Genomic DNA, 24,500 nt, shown 5'->3' with positions numbered 1-24,500 from the left:
AGCTTCTTGTTAAGGGAGATACTGCAGATTTATAGTACGAAGGGGAAAAAAAGTACTCCATCAACATCAGTCCCTGAAACGCCACAGCCCCTCCTCCCTCACCTGTTCAGAAGTTTTATAAAATGCCACAGAGGCATTGACTAGTTTGAGCCGGTCTTCCATCTTCAGCATGAGCTGCTGCCAGTGGAGGGCCACCTTCTCGGCACATTCCCGGATGGCGTCGGCATCATAGTGGCCGGCCTGGAGCAGAGCCTCAGCTTTCTGCTGTACCTGCAGGGCACTCTGGTGCGTCTTCTGCAAGGAAGTGGCATGAAAGAGGGACTGGGCACAAGGGGAGGAGAGAGAGGTCCGTGGGAGCGACCCAGGCGTGGTACAGGAGGGGGTGGAGTGAGGCGTGAGTGGAAAGATGCAGAAAAGTTAAAGAGCTTTAAATGGTGGATTCAAACATTTTGTCATGACGATTAATACATCATCGTTTTTAAAGCATCTTTTAAAAAAGAACACCATGCATTTTCATTAACTGAATGCTCAGAACCCTGGCTCCTGCCCCCACTCTCCTACAAGACATCTCAGTTTCTGTGGTAGAAAAGCAGCAGTTGTGTATGAATCTGCTCCCTGATTGGTCTGTACAATAGCTAATTTCTCTTTTCAAATCTAATCATAAAATTGTTCACTATAGTCACTTTTCAAAGGAGGTAACTGCTATAGTCCCATTTTACAGATCAAATAAACAGCATATAAGAAAAAAAAGTCTGCATGTAATTCAAAGTTCAGCCAACAATGCAATTTTTTTAAACATTAATAATTATTTGAAAAGGATGCAGGAGAAAGAATAAATTTGGCAGGTTAATAAAGCCTAAGAGTAGCATCTCACTCTCCCTCAGCTACCTCACCAAGGGAACAGAGCAGTATAGTAGATAATTTAGCTCAACATACAATCCCTACGTTATTACATTACTTATGTTCACATTTAGGATAATATGTATATTGTGGAAGGTTTATTTTCTTATTCAGGCTAAATGCGGTTTGAATTCTCTGAGTTCACATTAACTGTAGCAGGTGGGGAGACCAGGCTGGTGGACAGGGTGGCAGAGAGAGAGCCAAAAGGGATTAAAATGTACTAAAATAAAGTACAGATATGGATGAAACAGAACTTCAAAGAGCTAATATTATTGCAACCTCAACCACTGGGATCATTTCAATTCAATGGCGTAGTGGTAATTTGGCTTCTGAAAAAGAAGGCATAGCTGTTTAAGAAGGTATAGCTCAACTTCTGGGAAAAAGAGACAGCAGCCCAGTAACTACTCTAGAACTATTTCTGCCCTTCTTCTTGGGCAGCCATGCAGGACAGTTCCCTGCATGGATCCCTGAGCTGATCCACTCAGCACTCCCTGTGTGAGTACAATCTCCTTCCTTTTCTCCTCTACACCACCTCCCCCCCTTCACCCTCCTCCCAGACTGCAGGCTGCATAGTCCTGCATATTTTCCCTAGTCTATCAACCATCTCCGGGCTTCCCTTCTCTGTTCTGAAATCTGTGCTCAGTGCGAGCTATGTGAGCACGACAGCCTCTAGCAACCTAGATTCCTTCATTCCCTTGCTTTGCCACTAAGTCAGCACTCAATTGTGATGACCATATCAGAATTTGAGTTCCTAAATGCTGAACATAGCTAGAAAGAGTAAGCTAAGGGGCAGAAAGGATCCTTTACAAATCCCTGACTTCTTTCTCTGTTTTACTTATTAGCACCATTTTCTTTCCTGCCTCCTAAACAGAGGGGTACCCCAAAGTGCATTCTTGGTTTTTGTTCCCTTCTTCAGAGCTCTTATTTATTCCCATGGTTGCTATTATTTCTTCTTTGTAGATGACTCCCAGTATCCATCTCTCACCCTACATCTGACCCTCATCTTAAATTGTCTTTGGGTGTGAGAATGATCTGCCTGCCACACTTCTCACTCCAGGTCAGCAGCACTGATTCAGTTGATCTAGTTGCCTGCCCCATGTTAGCCACTTACAAAGATGCATTCTTAGTCAAAGAAGTGAATGGCTTCCTGGAGAGAGGAGGAATGCTCGCCAGTGAATGCAAATGGTTTGACTGCCCTCCCAGAGCCACCACCTTCCTCCTAGATGTCATCTCAAGCTCCACATCTAACACAGAACTCCTCCCTCTGTAAGTGTCTTCCCACAGCAGTCTACCGTCTGCTCTCCTTGCTGTTGCCTGGGGTTCCAATAGTGACATCATCCTTGACTGGTTCTTCACCCCGAGTGCCGGTCCAGCCCACATCATGCCTAGACTGCTGTGGTGGTCCCAGAGCTAGTCTCCTTGCCTCCATTTCTAATCCATCAAACCCATCCTTTACATTTCACACAGATAAATTTGATTCCCCATAACAGGAAGTGCTTGGATGAAGTGACTTCTAATGTTCTTCCAGCTCTGAAACTCTAATTTGATGCTGTAATATCATTCTCTTCTCTCAACTCAAAGGCCTTCAGTGGTTCTCCCACGGTTTTAAATTTAATTCCAAACTTTGAAAGATGTCATTAAAGTCTCCTTCCAATGTAGTCTGTAACATTATCAACTACTACCTCCTTACAAAAACCCTCTGAAAACACACTATGCACTTTTTAATTTCACTCCTTCATTCTTCTTGCCTTTTAATGAATATTCCTTATTCTCCCCCATTTATGGTCCAGTAGTCCTTTGAGACTCAGCTCAAGTCTGGTCTCCTTTAATAAATGTGTTTTTTGGGGGGGTTGGGCACCTGGGTGGCTCAGTTGGTTGAGCGAACAACTCTTGGTTTTGGCTCAGGTCATGATCTCATGGTTTGTGAGTTTGGGCCTCACATGGCTGGCTCTGTGCTGAAAGTACAGAACCTGCTTGGGATTTGGGATTCTCTCTCTCTCTCTCTCTCTCTTTCTCCCCCTCTCCCTGCTTCTCCCCCACTCTTGCTCTCTCTCACTCTCAAAATAAATAAGTAAACTTAAAACATGTTTTTTGAGGACTTCTGGGGAAGATGGTGAATTAGGAAGATCCTAACCACAGGGGAGGTGGGAGGGGGAATGGGTAAAATAGATAATGGAGATTAAGACTACACTTATTATCATGAACACTGAGTAATGTTTAGAACTATTGAATCACTATATTGTATACCTGAAACTAACATAATGCTGTATGTTAACTATATTGGAATTAATTTTTTTAAGCTGAATAAAAAATCCTTTTGGACAGCTGGACTCACTGAAACTACTTTCTTCTGAACTCCTATATCACTCATCTAATATTTGGCTGATTCTCCTTACTTAGCCTGTGAATCTCTCAAGGCAAGGACTGTTTTAAAAATCACTTTAATAACTGTCATTTGTCCAAGGGTATACGCTGTACCAAGCACTGTGCTTCTGCATATTTGTTCTGGCTCTTCTGACACTACTACAAGGCAGATATTATTCCTACTTCACAAATTAAAAAAAAAAAAAATCAGGCTCAGGCTGGTTGAGTAACTTGCCCAAAAATGTACAGCCAAGAAAGTGATGAAAGCAGGTATAAGATTCAGGTTTGGCTATTCTTGTGTTCATTCCCACCATATCACACCACACTGTTTTAGCTCTAGCAATTAGAATGGTATCTACAGTGCTTCATTCGGAGGAAGGGTTCACCAAATGAACATTAGTGATTATGATAATTAACTGGCTTCTCAATATATGAAACCAGCATGTAATTGTCATCGAAACCCCATCATTATGTCTTTTTCTCTGAGGGTGAAGGAATAACTCTAATTGTACTATAATTTAGGCTATGTAATAAATCCTCTTCCTTATTATGAAATTCATTATCATCTGATAGTCCTTGGAACTCCATCCCCTTTAATATCCAAAATGACAAACTCTTATGCATATGACATAATCTTGCCTTGATAAGCCTGAGTCATATTTTGCATGTATTTCTACTCTCTATTATGTAATCTTATTGAATATTATATCTTTAAGACATGGATTACCAAGGATGTAAATATATGTTAACACAGGAGTACATGGAAGAAAACTGAACCAAATCAATTGACTTTATTATCTAGTTTTAGCTACTTTTTCTGCCATAATGCTTATGCTTAAAATCCATAAGAGGATTTCAAATAAAATAGATTTCAAAATCGAGCTTATCTCTACGATATTCACAGTTCTTGAAGAATCATCAGCCATAACATTTTGCATACTAACAAACAATAATTTGAATTTGTTGATAAATCTATGCTTTGGGTTCTGTGTGCTGGTCTCATTCTCAACTGTTCTGTTTTCCTGAAACCCAGGGTACTTCCAGTAAAAATTCTGATCCTCTTCCAGGAGACCAAAACTTTAAAACCCATAAAGCCACCCAAGCTAGGGTGAGCAGACATTCTAGTCTGTCCATGATAGTTTCAGTATATGCCTGTTTTTTCTAGCTTAATTACTAATAATTCCCTTTTTCCCTCTCAGAAGTGTCTCAGTTTTAACAATAAATTATATGATCATCCTACCCATAGCTATTTTGTTTTCCCTTCTGGAACATAGGATTCTTTCTCAGGGTCTAAGAAGTCAAATTATGTTCTCTATCAGCCATCACTTGGAGAGGCCTTGGTAAGTAACAGGTCAAGCCAAACCAGGCTAGATAGATCCCCTTTCAAATTGCTTACATCTTCCTTGGCATATTTTCCCCTTGTTGCATAGTTTCCCCTTCCTTGGCATATGTTTCCCTTGGTCTAAACCGACACATTTCGAGAGAAGCACAGGCTCCCTGGAGAAGGAGCATATTTGAAGTTCATTATTTTAGCTACGCTACAGACCCTGCCTACCCTCCATTCCCATGATCTTCCAGAAATCCTATCTGCTCTGCTATCTCCTCTTCAGACCATAGACATATACTCCACAGGGGCCTATATCTCAATATCAACTCCAAGACTATTGGATCAAGCTGCACCCATGTAATAAGAGACCTACATGCTCGGTGAGCTTCTATACTGTAAGGGTGCAACAGCACCATTACAAATTAATACATACTGCATGTGCAGGTCATGGGATTTAGTCATTTCACTAGCATAGCTAATGTATTTACCCACTATTTTCTGCTAGCTCACTGAAATGCTCAAGTATGTCATGACACTTGGTTTTGGAACAAGTGCCCAACATCTGTTTAATGGGACAGGGAATTTAATTACCTGATAGGGCAGGTGAGCCTTCACAGCTGAGATAAACAAGGAGGAGGTGTGGCCAACAGTGGTCTTCTCTCTGTCTAGCATTCTCACAGCTCCATGCCAGGCCTCTAGTCTGCCCAACCTCTGTTCCCTTCATGCTTCTTCTCTATGGGGCTCTGACCACTGTGTGCCTGATTCTCAATTGTAACCCTAATCCTGATTTTTCCTTGACAATGTATAGATCTTAACAACTTTCATATTTGGGCATGCCAGTAAACAGAGACAGAGGCAGCTGACGATAATAAAACCTCTCTTCTCTGCTTAGCTCCTCCTTAGGAAATGATTTGCCCACACTGTGTGTGTAATATATAGCCTATTTTAAAACCTCAAATCCAAGACAGTAAACTACTACTAGCAGTGGTTCCTACGAAGATAGCAGGCATCTTATAGAAACATGTCATTTAAATTGAACTATGTTTACACATACAAGATGGTTTCTAGAAAGTTAAAGGGTTGAAATCAATCAATACTAATTTAGCAATCAGCTGATTACTATCTTAAAGATATAGTATAGGCATGAACAGTTCAAGTTTTATCCTTATTGTGGAAAATTCTCATTAACAATCATTTTTTTAGTAGAAGATAACACCTTTGCATTTCTTACTCACTCAAAAGTGGGTTGAGTTTTATACTGAACCACAGTAATGGATGGCTTTCAAGGTTCTTCTCTGTTCCCATCGGCACTGAACTTATTTTTAATATAGTTACCATTTCCCATTTCCTACTCTTTTCCCCACACCACTCTAAAGCAATCAGCTCAAGTCTCTTTGGGAAGGAGAATGGTCTAGTAGAAAGGATAATCAAAGGTATTATTTAAAGCAAGATGACGAAATTCATATTAGATTGTTGTAAGAGAAATTTTATGTTAAAATAGTCTTTAAGACAAGTTTTAGTTGGTGAACTTCTGGTTTCAGTTTATTCTTGAAATGTGGCTCCTGTGAGGGTTATCGAACAACTACTTTCAGTGAAACAAACTATCTGGTGCAGCTCCTGTGCTCAGTGTTCTTGTTAAGAGGCAGAATCTGACAATGAAATCTAAATATTATATAGGAATCAAAGGTTTTAAAATGGAATACTAATGTACAAATGGCTTTTGTACTCATTTATCTTCAATTCTAAGTGATCTTCAAACAGACTTCTAACCTTTTGGCTTTACTGGTCTTACTGGTGTATAGTCCATGATGTACAAAAAGTTCAGTATACCCGGGTGAAAGTTACCAATGAGTAACCAAGATGCACATTTTGGTGTGGACACTTGTCTTCTAACACTAGGACTCGTTGGGGGTGATGAACCCCTATATTTGCTTCTCCATCAATTCCTGGGTGATAGGCAGCTACCTGGACCATTTAATCAGAAAGAGTTAGGGCTTCCCTACCTAAAGGAATGCGCGGATCTTGAGGAATCATCTTGCCTGAAGTGCAGAGCAGTAAGGGGAAGGGAGGACAGTGTAGTCAGATTTGGGTGTTACCTCGATTGCCAGTTGGAACTGCTCGTGTTCCCTCTGCAGCTGCTCTGCTTCAGACAAAGAGCTGGCATTGACCAGGCTGGCATTGAGCATTGACTCCCCATTGCGGATCCATCCCAGGACCTAGGGAGTCAGGACAAGAACACAGGTGAATGGCCTTTGCAACTTCCCCAGAGCTGTTGCTGTCTCTGACTGGTCCTTAAGTCAGACTCTGCTATTTTCTGACCACACTTAGAGAGAGGACAGGAAGGCTCTGGATAATCCAAATGTTCATCTCTGCAATCTCACCTGGCACCATGTGCCATAGGTGCTTATTGTGAGTATCAACCTCATTCTTAGATACATTTATTCTTCTCTACCTTATAACCCCTCTGTCCCAATTTCCTCACTCAGTTAAACATTATATGATTGTACTGTATGTATACTTCTGAAGTTCTCTCTAGAATATAGAATGGTATAAGTAAATATATTCCATATATTAGTATTCTTTTCTTTTTTTAAAAGCCCAGTTCTAATACCAACAACTTGAAATCTTCCAGACCCAATTACTCACATTAGAAACATCTCTTCCTTATCTAGTACAACCACACTGTACCACCTTTTGGCACTCACTAGATTGCCTTGTTCAGTTATTTTGACCCACATTTCAATATCCCACCACACCCTGTCCCTCCAGATGTAAACTTCTGGAAAACTAGGACACTATATGTGTCATTATTTAGTGCCTAGCACAGTGCCTTGCAGATGGTAAGTGTGCAGTGATGTTTTTGAAAAAGGGGATAATTATCTATAGACAATACCCAAATCACACCTGAACAGTCTAACCTCCTATGCCTAGCAAAATAGTTAAGAGTAGAAAGGTCTGAGTTTTGACAGATCACTGACCCAAAGAAAGGAGAAGGGAGAACGAAAACAAGTAAAACAGCATAAATAATCCATACACTGGATCATTTTTCAAAAAGGCAGGGGTGGGGGAAGGAAGTTATAACCGATTTATATTATCTAGAGGCAATGGCTAGGCTAAGTAAAATTTCTAGGCGACCTTAATTAGTACTGGGGGAAAGAGAATTCAGCGAGGGAATATTAGATAGAAGGAGAAATAGCTAACACTGTCCAGACAGTCCTAGGTGAAATGGACATGTGGCAATTCTCCAGCTAAGATCAAATTGAGTGCAAATCATCACACTGGAAGAATTAGGCCTTGAAAATCTACCTTGGGTCTGGTCACCAGAAAATTGCCAAATACTTCCTTTATTAGGGAGTCTAAGAGCCTGCTTAGAGAAGAAATAAAAATTGTTTTGAAATTTCAAGATCAGTAAATATCATCCATCTGGTACTTCAAGGCAAAGGAGAAGATACCACAATCTGTTTCAGATTTTTGCAGATTTTTTTTTCCTCCTCTCAGCTTCTTCATGCTCAACAATTAGAAAAACACTAAGCCTGGTCTATTCTATTCCACAATCCTCACAGGCATTTCTCAAATTTTCTCCTTGGGTAGAAGATGACTGATGACATATTGTACATGGATAAAACTGGGGCGAAAATCCTGCTGAAGCTGGGCTATTTGGATTGAGATGTTAATTCCTGGGCAGTCTGGCAGATTGTGGATGGGATGCCAAATCTGTAAAGCAATTAGTTGCAGGAATAACTGCTCAGAGTGTGTATGTGGGAAATCTCTGATGCCAGTGGTGTACTGTGGCTGGCTGGCTAGAGGTGCTAATGATTTCCAAAAGCCGCCTGTGAGTTTGGATACATGCATACATGAATTGCATGGCCAAAAGCTTCAGCTCTTTGGAAAATGGAGCTCACAATGTATACTTTTGAACTATGCAAGTCCTTCTGGCATGCTTCATTGCATTTTACTTAGTTCAAGATTCATTTGAGGGTGTCAGAGAAACATTTACTCCGTGTGCATCACAAATAAACGTTTGAGGGGCAATTTGACTCCCTCTGGGCCTCCTGAGTCTTGCTGGCATATGTTACACTCTAGTTTCAGCCAACTGGAAACATCAGTTATAGCTGTGGTGACGGGGATCTCCATTTACTAGCTTTCCATTTAGATATTATAGGCTTCAGTCTCTGTGTCTTTCATTAAGTCATGCCATATCCTTGATATTATTCATTTTGATCTTCCAAATGCTGTTTATAAAGGCATTCCAGGTCTCCAGAGTGGAAATTTTGATTTTTAGGATGATAAAAATACATGTTTATATCCATGGCTTAGGTTCAGGTGTGGGACTGATCCATATAACTGAGTCAGCCCTCGAAGTAGGACTGGGTTAGTGAAGAAAAAACACAAAATCTGCAGTCAGAACACCTGGCTTTTTTTTTTTTTTTTTTTTTTTACACTACCTGGCAAAACCTCAAAACCCTCAGTTTTCTCATCTAGAAAGTTAACATAATAGTACCTTCCCTTTCTACATCAGGGCCGATAAGACATAAAGCCTGATGATGGTGGAAGTGGTGATGTTTAGTTTTGGAGCAAAGTGAGGTAACACTATGATTCTTCATTTACCCCTCTCACATCGAGAAGGGAAAAAAAAAGGCTAGGACTATTAATTTTTGTTCCAGTATTTATAGAGCTTACTGGCAAGTTCTGATGGGATATGGGACCCTCAGCTGTGTCGTTACCATTCTTTGGAGTCTGATCAGTGACAACTCTTGTTGGTATAATTTTCTATTACTGTAGTCCTTTATTTTCTTGGCTCATAAAATTGGTTATTTATTCTATGAGCATCTGAATGAGTACAAAGGGGTAGAAGAAATATTGTCAGAAAAATGAGAAAGTGTTGTTTTTCTAATCTTGTGTAATTTTAGAAACCTCATTTAATCTCTCTGAAGCTCAGTTTTCTCATCTGCAAAATGGTAACACTTTGCTTAAGTCACAAAATAAAGATGAAATGAAGTAATCTAAAAGTGTTCTACAAACCATAAAATGTAACGCATAACATGAGCATTTTATGTTGATCAATTATCTTAGGCAATAATTTACCTATAGATTAGATGATCTTCAAGGGTCACCTTGAATCCTAACATTCCAAACTGCTTTCAAAATTCAGAGGCCCCGAACCACGGGATACCAGAGAAAGTCAGGTCAGTAAAAATGAGAGACCAGAGGAGTATCACTGCTCAGGGACTCAGGAGAATTTAGCTCAGTAGGAACTGAGATGGTGAACTGAAAATGGGGATCTACTGCTTCCTCAGGCTATGAAAGCTCAGGTAAACACCAGTGAGAAGACTGGATTTGGTTAACTGCACAGAGATGTCCACAAATGATGATGCCATCTAAGTGACACAAGCTGTACCCTGTAACCATGTAGGCTGGGAAGCTGCTTGTACATGGTTCTCTAGGTCACATTCACAATGAAGCTATGAAGATGCCCTCAAAGCTTGGGACTCTAAGACTCATTGTTGTTGATGACTTACCACAAGGCAGTCATTTCTGAAATGGCACAGGAAAAATTGCCTGCCTCTCAGATGGTAACTCAGGGCCTGTCATATTTCCAGAATTTCTTAGTTTCTTTTTAAATTTTAAATATTTTATTTATTTTTGAGAGAGAGAGTGAGAGAGAGACAGCGTGAGCAGGGGAGGATGAGAGAGGGAGACACAGAATCTGAAGCAGTCTCCAGGCTCTGAGCTAGCTGTCAGCACAGAACCCGATGCGGGCCTCGAACCCACAAACCGTGAGATCATGACCTGAGCTGAAGTCAGATGCTTAACTGACTGAGCCACCCAGGTGTCCCAGAATTTCTTAGTTCTAAAGATTCACAATTTAAGAGATTATATGTGATCATCTTTCCTGGCTTTACAGACTGTGACCATGTCTTTTTTTTTTTTTAATGTTTTATTTATTTCTAGGAGAGAGAGAGAGACAGCGTGAGCAGGGGAGGGTCAGAGAGAGAGGGAGTCACAGACTGAAACAGGCTCCAGGCTCTGAGCTAGCTGTCAGCACAGAGCCCGACGCGGGGCTCGAACCCACGAACCATGAGATCATGACCTAAGCAAAAGTCGGATGCTTAACTGACTAAGCCACCCAGGCGCCCCTGTGACCATGTCTTAATTATCTTCATTCTGCAACAAACAGATAGTACTTGTCCCTTTGGTTGCCTCTCTTTTAGATATACCCAAACTCTTTTCTACCTTTATGCATGGTGAACAGAATTGAACACAGTATTCTCAACAGGATCATATTTTCTCCTTTGTTTTCAATGTCCCTTTGTTCATAAGCAAGTTTTGGCCAGCATTTGGTCCACAAGAGTAATGTAAGTCAATGTCTTTAGTAGACAGATAAGTATGATTTCTTTTCCCATAGCTTAGAGCCCGAATATCTTACAAATCCATTTTGGCCTATTTTCTGCTAAATGCACTATTTTGGGGGAATACATAAGGAAATTCACTTAGTTTTATGCCGATTGAGTAGGTTTTTCAAATCTTCTTGGATTATCTAATAAATCGGAGGTCACCTTTATCAGAGTAATAATTTTCCTGGAAACCAATGAGAGCATTCTGTGGGACTGGGGAGTAATCTGAACTACTTTTCTAGAAAAAAGGGGGCATTTGAGTGGTCTAGGGCCCTCGACCATGGGCTCTAATCAGGGGAGAGGTTTCCCTTGAAGAGTCAACATTTCTCTGGAGGTGTTTGGGTCATCTATCTAAGATACAGACTCCAATGTAATCCCTCAAAAAGAACATCAGTTGCATTAAACAACTTCATTTGTTCTCAGTACTTGAAAATAATTTTCAGTCTAACATCTGTGGCATCATCTCTCCTCAAAGCTTCAGTTTATCATAATTGCGGTGTAACTACACCATAGGATATGATGGCCAAATTTAAACCTTTCATCTACAAGCTCTAACCGACAGAGCTGTGTAACAGCACACTGTTGTTCTCTCCTTTTCCATCCCCATTAATGGCATTTCAATTAAGGTGTCCTTTTCCTTTTTCTATTTTTTTTTTTTAGTATATTCAAAAGAGAAACTCTCAAGCTGGTATCTAAATTTAGCTCCACTGATCAATACTGACATCTAAATTAACTCCCTCTTTCCAAGTGTCAACAGCTTCCAAATCAATATTTCCTGCTCCATCGGCTTCCATCAAACACAAATGTCTTCTCAGAAACTGGATCAGACGACTCCCAAAAGAAAGAGCCCTATGCTGACAAGGAAAACGAGTCTGCCTAATGAGGCATGGTGGCTTAACTAAGCAGCAATCCCTTGGTGCCTCCCAGGGCCTCTGTCCTTTCCAAAGGCCTTCATGGGTTTCTTGTGCTCTGCCTCAAGCAATCCAGTATGGTTTTGAACTACAATCCCACATGTGCCATCCTTGCCATGGTGGGGAGAAGCAATTTTCTACTGCAGAAGAATTTTTTGTCTTCCAACTCATGAAATACTGAATGGGAATGTATCCAGATATTAGTCAAGCCTGGATTATTCATATATGGACATCCTACTTTCTCATTTGCTAAAGTACCTATCATCATCCCAACTGCCCATTCTATACAGACTGTATACTTAGAGGATGAAAATTCATTTCTGTTTTCATACCAGTCAAGAAAAACATAATTAAGGAGTTGACTCTACTATAAATGTTGGAGGAAACAATAAAATTAAAAAACCAGGAATAAAACAAAAGTATATATTTCATTTCAGAGTCAAATAGGAATGGTTTTCCTGCTATTCTGTTCAGATGATCTCTCCTGCTACGTTCGGCTGGTGGAAACAACTACATGAACAGTGGAGGGCTCCCGTGACCTGTTCAAGCTTGCTGACTCATCAGGTAGGTGCCACCCTCTCTGCCAGGCACAGATCATGCCTGCCTGTCTTCTAAGATGTGGTGCCAGGAAGGCCAGGAAAATCCCAGGCTGTGTTCTGCTGGAGGGCTTCTTCCTATTTCTCCTGGAGCCCGAGGGCAGGAGTGGCACCCAGGAGAGGCAAACTGTGGGACCGCAGATAAAGGAAGCATGGGCTGACTTTTCAGCTAACCAGTCAACAGGCCCTGGGAGCACTAATCCTATGCTACCTCAGTTTCCCCATTTGTGCAACCCTTTTTTCCCATGGGTCTCTTCTCTTAAAATGAGATTATAAATGAGAAAGTACTTCTCATATGAAAAGTAAGTACTATCATTACTACCAAGAGCTTCAGAACTGGTATACTCATCACTGCTCTGGGTCTGCTAGGATTTCCACCACGTTCCAGTGAATAACGCGTCTCTCCAGGGATTTAGCAGTGGTCCCGTGTAATTACACAGAAAACAACCTGGATGGCAGCCCGTGATCCTGCCTTACTGGGCACTCAGTGATCTCACCTGCGCCAAGGACAGATCTTTAACACAGCACCTGCAGGCTCTGGCTGAGCACTGATCGGGAGAAGCGGAGCACAGATGACAATTTTGTGTATTATAATAAATACGAATATAATAACTAAGCTAGGCATTACCAAGAAATACTCTGAATACAAAAGAACAGTAATGATTAAATTAAAATGGTGTCTTTGTCCCCTGTACTGAATTAATAGAATTAAATACAACACTGTAACAGCCACAGTACGGAAGAAAAAATGTTTGGCAGGAAGATGTTTCTCTGCTTAGGAAACATGTTGGGCGGGGCTCCACCTACAGGGAGCAGGGGTCAGGATTGCTTGAAAGAGTGTGGAGTATAGGGAACAATCACAGAAGTGCCATGGAGCACACCCTGCCGGGAAGCCCTCCTGGACCAGTGGAGGGCGGTAACATGCTCTTTCATCAGTGTGACCAGGCTGGTGACCTCTCTAGGCTTCAGTGGCCTCATCTGTAAAACAGGAATGAAATCTGCTTCGGAGAATGGCTGTGAGGATTGATGGAGAGATAGATGTAAAAGGTACACAGAACTCAACAAATTGAACTATTATAATATTTGTACTTCTTCAACCCTACTTTGTCTAAATAAAAAAAATCTCCATTCATTATGCAAATAATTAAAATTTAGTCTGTTCATAATATAAACATGTAATGTTTTAATTTTTTTAATTTTTAAAATTTTAATATTTTTTAATGTTTATTTTTTTTGAGAGAGAGAGAGAGAGAGAGAGAGCGAGAGCATGAGCCATAATAAGCAGGGAAGGGGCAAAGAGTGTGGGAGACACAGAATCTGAAGCAAGCTCCAGGCTCTGTGCTGTGTGGGGCTCAAACTCACGAACCACAAGATCATGACCTGAGCCGAAGGTGGACGCTTAATTGACTGAGCCACCAGGTGCCCCAATATGTAATATTTTTCAATGTGTCACTGGTTACTGTGTTTTTCTAGAGGTTCCTAGAAGTCTGGGTATGTCTTTTGGTAAAATGGCTAGTCTAATGTCTCAAACAGATAAGAAATCTTTTTTTTTCCTAAATAGACTTTTTTTCCCCTAAATTGACTTTAATATGGCAAAAAACTTTTCTTATAAGAACCATACACATATTGAAAAGAATAATGGAAACTGCTACCATTCACTGGCTCTCAATTCTGTTTCAGGCACTGCACTAGGCACTCAGGTGCCCCAAGTTATCCAGCCTGGCTCGAAAGCCAGAATATGTTTATTTTTATTTTTTTTTAATTTTTTTTTTATTTCTAGGAGAGAGAGAGAGACAGCGTGAGCAGGGGAGGGTCAGAGAGAGAGGGAGTCACAGACTGAAACAGGCTCCCGGCTCTGAGCCGGCAGTCAGGACAGAGCCCGACGCGGGGCTCGAACCCACGCACCGCGAGATCATGACCCAAGCGAAAGTCGGACGCTTAACCGACTAGGCCACCCAGGCGCCCCTTTTTTTCTTTTTAATTTTTTTTTTTATTTCTAGGAGAGAGAGAGAGACAGCGTGAGCAGGGGAGGGTCAGAGAGAGAGGGAGTCACAGACTGAAACAGGCTCCCGGCTCTGAGCCGGCAGTCAGCACAGAGCCCGACGCGGCAGAATATGTTTATTGATGAAGAGTTTATATTGCACATGAGCTGTGTGTTAGGTTTGAGGACAGAAAGGAAGAGAATAGGTTCAGTGACTGAGGTCAACTTGGGAAAGTTCTGGAATGCTCTCCTGAAACCGTTAGGAAAGAAAACTAATGCATCTGTAGTTTGAACCTTGCACCATCAGATCTAGTTGTTAGATCCAATAGATAACAGCCTCACTCTCAGAAACTAAACGACCACACCTTAACTTACCTGTTTTCTGAATTCGGGTTACGCCAGTGGCTCTATATGCCTCACCCCACCCCAGGAGCAGGGGCTGGCCAGGTGGGCAGCCCAGACCAGGGAGGAAGGTACTGGGGCCAGGCTCACCTGTTTGACCTCGGCCTGCAGGTGCCGCAGCTGGAGGCACTGCTCTAACCGCTTATGGGTCTGCTCTGCGTTGAGCTCCAATTCGTGCTGCTTCTCATGGAGAAACTCCAGTAGCTCTTGTACCTGGGCTGCCAGATCGAGGTCTTTCTCACAGATTAACTCAATTCCTGATTTAAAACACATGTAAACAATTACAAATGTGGTAGTACTATAAAGACCACGTTTCCTTCAATAAGCAGTGGAGAGCGAAATGTGGAAAACAGCCATGAGTAGGACCCTCCCAGCCTTTACACATCCCTCTGTGAAACCAGACAGTGTCATACTGAACCTTTGTTTGGGATGTTCAAACCATGCCACCCCTTTTGGATTATCTGATCCTTTGCCTGGGAATTTCAACAGGTAATCATCTCCTTATTATCAGCTGGGCTTACAGAGAGGTGGCTCTCTGGGTGTCCATCCCCAGAGAAGAAAGCATCTGGTAGTCCCTGTTAGGGGTTTGCTAACACCTACAGTATTCACAAGCAAGGCCCTCAATCATACTGGGAAACACAAAACAAAACCGAAAAAAAACCTCTCTCCGTAACTTCTGCCAAAGGCAGAGTCTTTTAGCTGGTCTGATGCATTTTATAATTAGATGGCAAGTTTGTTCTAATGAGAGTCTCTGGGCAGTGGTGATTTTATTAGCCAACTACTTAGGTCCCCTAAAAAAGCAACTCTTAGAAATACACATGCTAACTTTCATATATAGTTTCCCAAACATAGGCAAATACATCTGATAAACATATTCCAGCAATACCACAGGGGTACTGAGTGCTTATCCGTTTACAAAGACCATGTTAAAGTTGTGCCCACACAAGGAGAGGTTGCTCACCATCCTTCTGCTTATTCAAAGCAATGAGTAAGCCCAGTCAGCCGCTGACAAGCATTCCCAACATTTATGGATATGTCACCCAGCATTAATAAGCAGACAGCCGTCTGACCTGTGATGGGTCCCCCAGTCAACACCCACTAGGCAGAAGCTGTGGCTCATTCCTTGTCCACCTCCCTCTCTACTGTTCTTACTTTTTCCATGTACCTCTCCCAACACACAGGTATGGACACACACTCTTTCTCTCCACCAAGCCAGTGCTCCTATTTATACATCATCAGCAGCAGGACTAGAGGAGCCTTTCTTCAAAAGATCTATGTTTCAGGAAGGGTTATAAACTCCGACACAGAGTGAGGGAACTGCCTTAGTCATCACAGGCCTTCTTGTCTGCTAGTGGCTTGACTCTTAAGGACTACATGAAAAGTGTGCTAGCCGTATAGGAGGATTAGGAGGAACTTAATTGAGGACTATGGGGGAGGAGAAGGGGGGAAATGGTGGGGGAAAGGGAGAGAGGCAAACCATGAGAGACTCTTGGATGCTGAGAAACAAACTGAGTACTGATGAATGTGGGGGGGAGGGGGGAGATGGGCATGGAGGAGGGCACTTGTGGGGAGGAGCACTGGGTGTTATATGGAAACCAATTTGACAATAAACTATTTGTAAAAAAAAAAAGAATAAATAAGCTTAAAAAAAAAAAAGAAAAAAGTGTGCTAGCTTTGGAGACAGTCCTGAGTCAGGATCCTGAACATGGGCAAGTTATCTAAGCATCAGAAGCTTCACTCTGCCTTTATATAAAACAGGACTTTACATACATACCTACCTCATAAGCTACCCGCTTAGGGGCTCCTTGGGAGGATTAAATGAGATAATGCATGTAGAACATCTGTCATGTAACATAATAAATGTCGACCTTTGTTCCTTAGTCCCATGGCTTTCTTGATTCCTGACTCAAACTCTCAACTCTCTGCCTTCTTATACTCGTGCGCTCTTGGTTGCTATCTAACTCTGACCTGATGCAAATTTTAACCTGTATTGTTTCTTGGTTCCAACTTACCACCTATTTCTGACTTTGAACCTGGCTCAGACCCATTGCTTTAGAAAAATCCTTTTTATTTTTAATTAAAAACATTAAAAAAATTATTTACTTTGAGTGAGAGTGAATGGGAAGGGGGACAGAAAGGGAGAGAGAGAATTCCAAGTAGGCCCACACTGTTAGTGAGGAGCCTGATGTGGGGCTTGAACTCATAATCCCTGAGACCACGTCCTGAGCTGAAATCCAGAGTCAGATGCGCAATGGGCTGAGCCACCCAGGTGTCCCAGCTTTAGGAAAATCCTAAACTCAGGACTGCTTGCCTCCTTCTGACCCCTGACTCCACCTGGCTCTGCAGCTTCTCAGTTCTGTCCAGATCCTTTCTCCAGCCCCTCAACCTCAAGTCTATGACCCTGTGATGCTGACAAATAGGGACCCACCTATCAGTGGGGTTGGGTCTAAAATTCCCAGCATATAAGTCACAAAGGGTAATGTACTTCCATGTGGATCACATCCCAAGCAGCCTGCCAATCTCAATGTACAGTCACATGAAAACAACTCCCCTTTGGGAGACTTCCCCATCACTGTGACTCACATCATCAGAAATTCATTACCATCACCACCAACACACCTGCCGGATATGGGGAGGAGGAGTATAAAGAGTGTACACAAGCTAAGGGAAATTCATTTCTAGAGGCAAAAATAGTGTTTTATATAAGGACAATATGGAAGAGTGGGAAAAATTTCTTTTCTGGTGTTACATGGTAATAATTTCGGTATCTTGTCATGTTTATTTTTTTCTACCAGTTTCATAATTCCAAATCCCAGCTCCTGAAATATCTGTGGGAGATAGAAAAGAACGGCTTGTTCTTTTGGCAGTCAACTCTCTGAAGTTACTATTTTCAATTACCAAGGGGACAAGGTAGAGCATCTCCTTGACTGAATGAAAAAATAAGAAGAACACAAAAATTCCTATCTCCGCAGTGCTTGGCATAGTGAGATGACCCTTGACCTCCATATTTACTTTCTGGAAACGTATTAAGATCCACCTGCAGAAGCAGAAATTCTTCCCTGATTCCAGCCACAATGCAGGTTTTTTCCCAGCTTGTTTTCATTCCACATGCATCTCTGGTGTTTAGTATGCTGGGCTTGGACAAAGTGTCTTTCTCTGGGAAGCCCACGGCTCAACTCTGCCACATCGCATGTAAATAGGCCCTTGAAGCTGGTAACTCATCACAGGGGCTAGCACCTGCTTAGGATACCATCCAAAACTGGTTCCCAGCCCGCCTGGAGACCCAAGCCCTTCACCTGCATCTACCTCCCTTGATATTATTTTATGTGAGATGAACACAGGAAATAAAATGGGTGAAGACAATGCTTGCGGCACTTCTGTGCTCAACAACACATCATGTTGTGGATGGAGTGAATGAGAGGAACATCAAGTGGCACCTAGAAGGAATAGAAACTCACCCCTCCCTCCCATTGCCTCCAAACACATCGACACAAGACCCAGTCAAAACTCATCAACTGGTAAATATTCACCAATCAACTGCAAATGGAGTTTGTTTGTGTTCACATTACTGGTCTCAATTTAATCACTGTCCTGTTTTCCTAGCGGCTCTCAGAAATGCAGCAAGACATGTTCATCCTTTCCATCAAGTAGTGAAACCTATTTGCAATGAAATAGTTTGTCAGTCTCTTTAGGGCAAGTTGTATTGATGTGTCCCACAATATTCTCTATTGATTCTTCCATCAGAACACTCTGTTAGGGGTGGTCCCTCACAAATTTGTGCTAGGGCCCTGGTGCTAGGGCCACATGTCCCATATATCTCTGCATCTTTACCACCTAGCACAGTGCTTGACTCATAACACCCAATAAATACCTCTTCAGTGAATGTATGGGCCTCTTCACGAAAAGGCTCAGGTCATGTCCTATTGTGGAAAGCATCTGCAAGCTCTAGGAAAGGACAAACGTAGGTTTGAATCCATGCTCTGCCCCCTATTAATAGTGAGTTTCCAGGCTCCAAATCATCTCTGAGCTTGGGTAAAACAATCCCAAAATGTCTTCTGGGGGTGTCATAGGATTAAGTAACATTAGGTATATATAGCGCCTGGCATTTAGTAGGCTCAAAATATCTATGTTCTCACTTTTTTCCTTTTCCTTGAGTGAATTACAACATATTTATTGTTGATTACCAATGAAACTATTCAATGGCTTGTAAAGATGTAAATATAAAATCTTATCATGAGTTATTTATGGACTTGCTCAGTGCACATCATTAGAAACTGGGATGGTCTAAATGCCATTAGACCAGCGCTCTCAATTTGGGCTCACTTTAGATCTGAAGAACTTCAAAAGCTGCCATGTCCTGGCCACACCCAGACCAGTAACAGGAGACTCTCTGTGGGGGGGTGGGGGAGGGAGAGACCTGGGCATCGGGGAAGTCTTAAATCTCCTGCGGTGATCCAAACATGCAAACCATGCAAACCGCTGGATAAGAGGCCAGCAATCCAGGGACCGAGATCGTCTTTATGCTACACTCAATCAGTGGAATAGTCCACAATATGTTTGTTTAGAGCTTGAGGCCACAGCTAGTAATGTCCCTGTACTTTCCCTTGCTGCCAGGTTGAGGGTACCACTGAAACTTCCTCCAGGAGAGAGGTGGTTGTGGTCTAGAGTAAGGTAGAGGTATTCCTGGCTGTGCTACTCAGAGGTATGATATGTTTTCCAACTCTCTGTGTGTTCTTTAAACATCAGCCTGCCTCCCATAAAGAATATCTTTTCTCTTTCTCTTCCCCTTCTCACCCCTCCTTCTGTGCAATTCCCTCAATGTAACACCCAGTTATATTGTTCAGAAATTACAAAATCTTTTAATCAGGTTTTTAGATCAGCATTCTCAACCCTGGCCATATATTAGAATCACCTGGGAAGTTAAAAAAAAAATCTGGGCCCATTCCAGACCAATTAAGCCAGAATCCCTGAAGAGTGGGGCCCAGACTTTGGTACTTTAAAGCTCTGAAGATGATTCTAAATATGCAGCCAGGCTGAGAACCATTGTTTTACATCTACGTTCTCTTCCCCTCCACTCAGCCTCTATCAGATCCACATTCCCATTAACCTCAGATTAGCTTCCATTTCGGAAAAACACAAGCTTTTCCTTTTCTTTTACGATGCAAGTGAAATTATTTATGGCCCATTATTTTTACCTACACCTCTTCCACCCGCATTGATGTTCACTCCATTAACTAAGCAAATACTATTATTGAGAACTTGCTGAGTACAAGATATAACCACTCTGCTAAATGCTGGGAATGGAAAGAGAAGGAAGAAAGAGTCTTGTCTTCAGGTTATGGAGAAGCTACAGGAACACATAATCGCAAAGAATACAGTATGTGCTAGAATACAAGTGTAATATATAATAGTTATCCAGCTTTCTTGAACCCTTACCATGCTCATGTATTATCACACTGCATCTTCACGATGACCCTAAGTGGTGGGTATTCTAATGATTGCCATTTTCCAGGGAGGGTGAGGCTTGGAGAGATGGGACAGCACGTTCAAGCACACCAAGGTAGGGAAGGGTGCGGCCAGATGCCAGGCCACGCATTCTTCCTGTCCCACCTGTATTCTAAGCTCTATGCTCAAGGAGAAGAGTGATCCCCACCAAACTTATTCTTATGGATCTTCAAATTCCAGGGCTGGGTTCTTCCCGAGCACAGTAAATTTTAAGTATCACTGCCATAGATCCCAAAGATTTTTCACTTAAAAACCTCACATAAAGAAAGAGCTTGAGGGGTACTTGGGTGGTTCAGTTGGTTAAATGTCCCACTTTGGCTCAGGTCATGATCTCATGGTTCGTGAGTTCAAGCCCTTCATCTGGCTCTGTGCTGATGGCGTGGTGCCTGCTTCAGATTCCCTGTCTCCCTCTCTCTCTGCCTTCCCCCACTCATGCTTGTGCACTCTCTTTCTTAAAAATAAACAAACATTAAAAAAAAAAAGAGCTTGATGCTTTGATTAAACCACAAAAACACATATCCCTGAGACATGCAGCTCTTCTTATTCTCTTCTTAGAAGGGCACATGTAATAGGCATGTGGTCAGATTTCATTGGAGAGAGCGGTGGCATAGCTAGTGGGGGTGGTTAGGCTGAATCATCATGGCAAGTAAGAGTCGAAGAGGACTTTAGGAATCCAGGCCCACCTCCTACACTAGACAGAAAAATAAAAGGTCTAAAGAGAAAGAACAGGAACTTCCAAAGGCAGACTGCTTGCTGATAGTGGATTTGGACCTTGACTTCAGCCAGCATGTTTTCTCCAACTTGACTCTTTCCAACAAAACCCGGCCCCTCCCAACTTGAGGCTGAAATAGATAATGCTACAGCGAGGAAAGAACCATGAGCAAGTGAAGAAAGTGTTCAGGTTTCACCTTCTAGTCCTAAGGCTTTTGCTTTGGTTACAGCTGTGGGCACACTAGAAGGATTTAGTGGAACCTGCCTCAACATTACAAACTTCACACCTGAAAATAAGTATATGGAAATTCCCTACTTCCATTTATTCCTATAAAGTCAAAGCATAAGCCCTTACCTAATTTAGCATGGAGGGCTAAACACCAACCAAGTGCTTAATTGTATTAATTGTCCTTTTTCTAAGACAACAGTTAATTTTCCCTTTACTTCAAATATAGTTCATTACACACACATCATAAATGACAAAGACGCTTACTGCCTCAGTCCTGTGTCTCTGAAGTCCTGCATTTTTCAACCACCTGGGGGCAAGACCCACCCTGGGTTCACCCCGACTTCCATCCCACACCCAGCTCTGGTGCAACTTGGATCTCCCTTCTTCCACGCCAGAGAGGAGGTAGGTGCATTCTCTGCAGGACCAGGCACTCAGCAGCAGACAGGAAGTGAGCTTCCTTGAGACTCCTAGATTAATTCCCTTTGAAGCCTCATGGACTATGCCAGACTGATTAGCTAGCCTTGGTAGGAACAAGGGAACAGCCAGTCCCGGCAGAGAGGGCTGAAGAGGCCAATCAAGCCTCTTTTGATAAAGTTCACTTCTGGCTCAGGATACTGTGGGTGTGGGCAGTGCACCTGCCTGGGGTGTTTTCACCCACTTAGCCCTCAGGGTTAAGGAGGCCACCAAGCCCAGCTAACTCCCAGTCACAAGCAGCTTCAGGGACTGCCAGCTCCTGGTAGTCTTTCCGTTACCATGGATAACAGGCTCTTGGGACAGATATGGGCTTGCCCAGGCCATGCCAGCACCCTGGTACAAAGCGCTGAGGGTTTGCAAGCAGACGAGCTTTCCTCCTGCCAGATGCATCAATACTGAGGGACGAAGGGTGAGCACCCCTGCCAGGCTTCTCTGTCCCAGCCTCGCTCCTGCATACTAGGTCTGCATTCTCTCCCGGTTCCCAGCCACAGCTGGATAGCCAGCTATTGTGAGCACCACGAGGGCAAGCTCTAAGGTGAAACCCTGAGTCCAGACAAGGTTCTCAGTCACAGAGAAAGGAGAAAGGATCCAGGCTCCCCCTTCCTTCTAATAAAACCTTGATGATGTACAAGCCATTACCAACCATGCATCTCAAATTTTAATGTGCACATGATAAACTTGGAGATTCTGTTAACATACAGATTGAGATTTGTAAGTTTCGGATAAGGGCTGCGATTCTATGTTTCTAATCAGCTCTCAAGTGATGCCGTCCCTGCTGGTCCAGGGCCCACACTCTGAGTAGATCCTAGATCAGGGTGCATCTGAACCACCTAGAGGGCTTATTGGAACGGATTGCTGGGCCCCACCCCAAGATTCTGATGTGGCAGGTTCTATAGGGCCATAAGCTTGCATTTTTTACAAGTTCTCTAGGGATGCTGATGCTGCCGATATGGGGACCATATCTGAAAGCTTCTGTCCCGGGGCACACCGCAGATATGGCGCTTGTGATTTAATCATCATGATGAAAAGCAGTGGTTCTCAGCTCTGGCCGTACAGTGGAATCACCTGAGGAGATTTTGCTGCTGCGCAAGACCCATTCAGAGGTAGTCAAATCAGACTATTTGGGGGGCACCTGGGTGGCTTAGTTGGTTAAGCGTCCCACTTTCACTTAGGTCATGATCTCGCGGTTCGTGGGTTTGAGCCCCGCGTCGGGCTCTGTGCTGACTGCCAGCTCAGAGCCTGGAGCCTGTTTCAGTCTGTGACTCCCTCTCTCTCTGACCCTCCCCTGCTCACGCTCTCTCTCTCTGTCTCTCTCCTAGAAATAAATAAAACATTTAAAAAAAAACACAGAATATTTGGACTTGGGGACTAGCACTGCCCTTTTTAAAAGAGTCCCCAGAGAGACTGCAATGTGCATGGCCCTTCCTGGGGCTATGCAGGGCACATAGTCTGCACCCTGGAAACAAGCCTGGGCAGCCACAGCTGTTCACAACACCAATGAAAATTCACAGCAAGATTATGCTGAGCAAAGTGAACAGAATTACCAGGTTGTCTCTCCTCTGATTAGAAGTGAAGCTTCTTTGAATGCTGTTATTTATTCCTTCAGGCCATCCAAACAAACACAGTAGCCTACAGTCAAGTTTGCTTGCTGGCTAAAGTCGGCCTGACACTCTCATGATTCTAAACATCCTTCATGGTCAACAGGGACATGGAACAACTGTGTTTTAAAGAGCTGATGTGTAGAGTGCTTTAGGTAGTAATGACATCTTAACTATATTTATTCTTCCTATCCATGAGCATGGAATGTTTTTCCATTTCTTTGTGTCTTCTTCAATTTCCTTCATAAGTTTTCTATAGTTTTCATCATACAGATCTCTTGTATCCTTGGTTAGGTTTATTCCGAGGTATTTTATGGTTTTTTGTGCAATTGTGAATGGGATCAGTTTCTTGATATCTCTTTCTGTTGCTTCATTGCTGGTGTATAAAAAATGTTTGCACGTATAGGAGGATTAGGAGGAACTTGACGGAGGAACAAGGGGGAGAAGAAGGGCGGAAATGGTGGGGGAAAGGGAGAGAGGCAAACCATGAGAGACTCTTGAATGCTGACAAAAACTGAGGACTGATGGATGTGGGGGGAGGGGGGATGGGCATGGAGGAGGGCACTTTGGGGATGAGCACTGAGTGTTATGTGGAAACTAATTTGACAATAAACTATTTGTAAAAAAAATAAAAATAAAAAATAAAGAGCTGATGGCCTGAGCCCCCGTCTGCTTCTTCCTAGAGGGTAGAAGCCTGAGCCAATGAGGACCCGGAGGTGAAGGCAATGAGAGTGTCTGGGTGGAGAGACTGTGTTCCAGCCTCTACTGGCCATGTGTCCCCACGAGTGACTTCTTGTCTTCTGGACTAGTTGGACCATGGGACAGCTATGGCTCTCTCCAGTTCTAACACCAAAGGCAGCTTTGGAGAGCAGTGAGCGTAACAGGAAGGGTTCATGCATTTGTTGGCTAAATAGTGAATAAATCTTGAACACACAAAAAAGTGAAATCTGGGTAACTCAGCCTTGTTTTTTTTGAGAAGTTATAAAATTATACGACCTTGCCATAAATTTTTATCATCACTTCCTACACTCATGCACAGACCAGTGATAAAGAAAACAAGACTCTGAGAGGCCTGAACCAGAGACCTGGAGCCAAGGCCAGGGGGGT

At 42.7% G+C, this 24,500-nt stretch overlaps 1 protein-coding gene across 2 annotated transcripts in view; it reads right to left on the bottom strand.

Annotated features, from left to right (window-relative positions):
* LOC144234340 (kalirin) overlaps positions 1-24,500 on the bottom strand; it is a 479,489-nt gene that overhangs the window by 83,567 nt on the left and 371,422 nt on the right. The window contains exons 15-17 of one of the 2 annotated variants that reach the window (XM_077767624.1): positions 14,967-15,133; positions 6,688-6,807; positions 103-321 (exon numbers count right to left, since the gene is read on the bottom strand). In XM_077767624.1, the coding sequence (XP_077623750.1) occupies positions 103-321; positions 6,688-6,807; positions 14,967-15,133 (506 nt within the window). The remainder of the gene's footprint in view (positions 1-102; positions 322-6,687; positions 6,808-14,966; positions 15,134-24,500) is intronic. The other variant, XM_077767625.1, reaches the window with a different exon arrangement.

The sequence above is a fragment of the Crocuta crocuta genome, unplaced genomic scaffold (assembly GCF_008692635.1).
Source record: "Crocuta crocuta isolate KB4526 unplaced genomic scaffold, BGI_CrCroc_1.0 scaffold45, whole genome shotgun sequence".
Lineage (NCBI taxonomy): Eukaryota > Metazoa > Chordata > Mammalia > Carnivora > Hyaenidae > Crocuta > Crocuta crocuta.
This window is presented reverse-complemented; position numbering and strand designations above follow the sequence as displayed.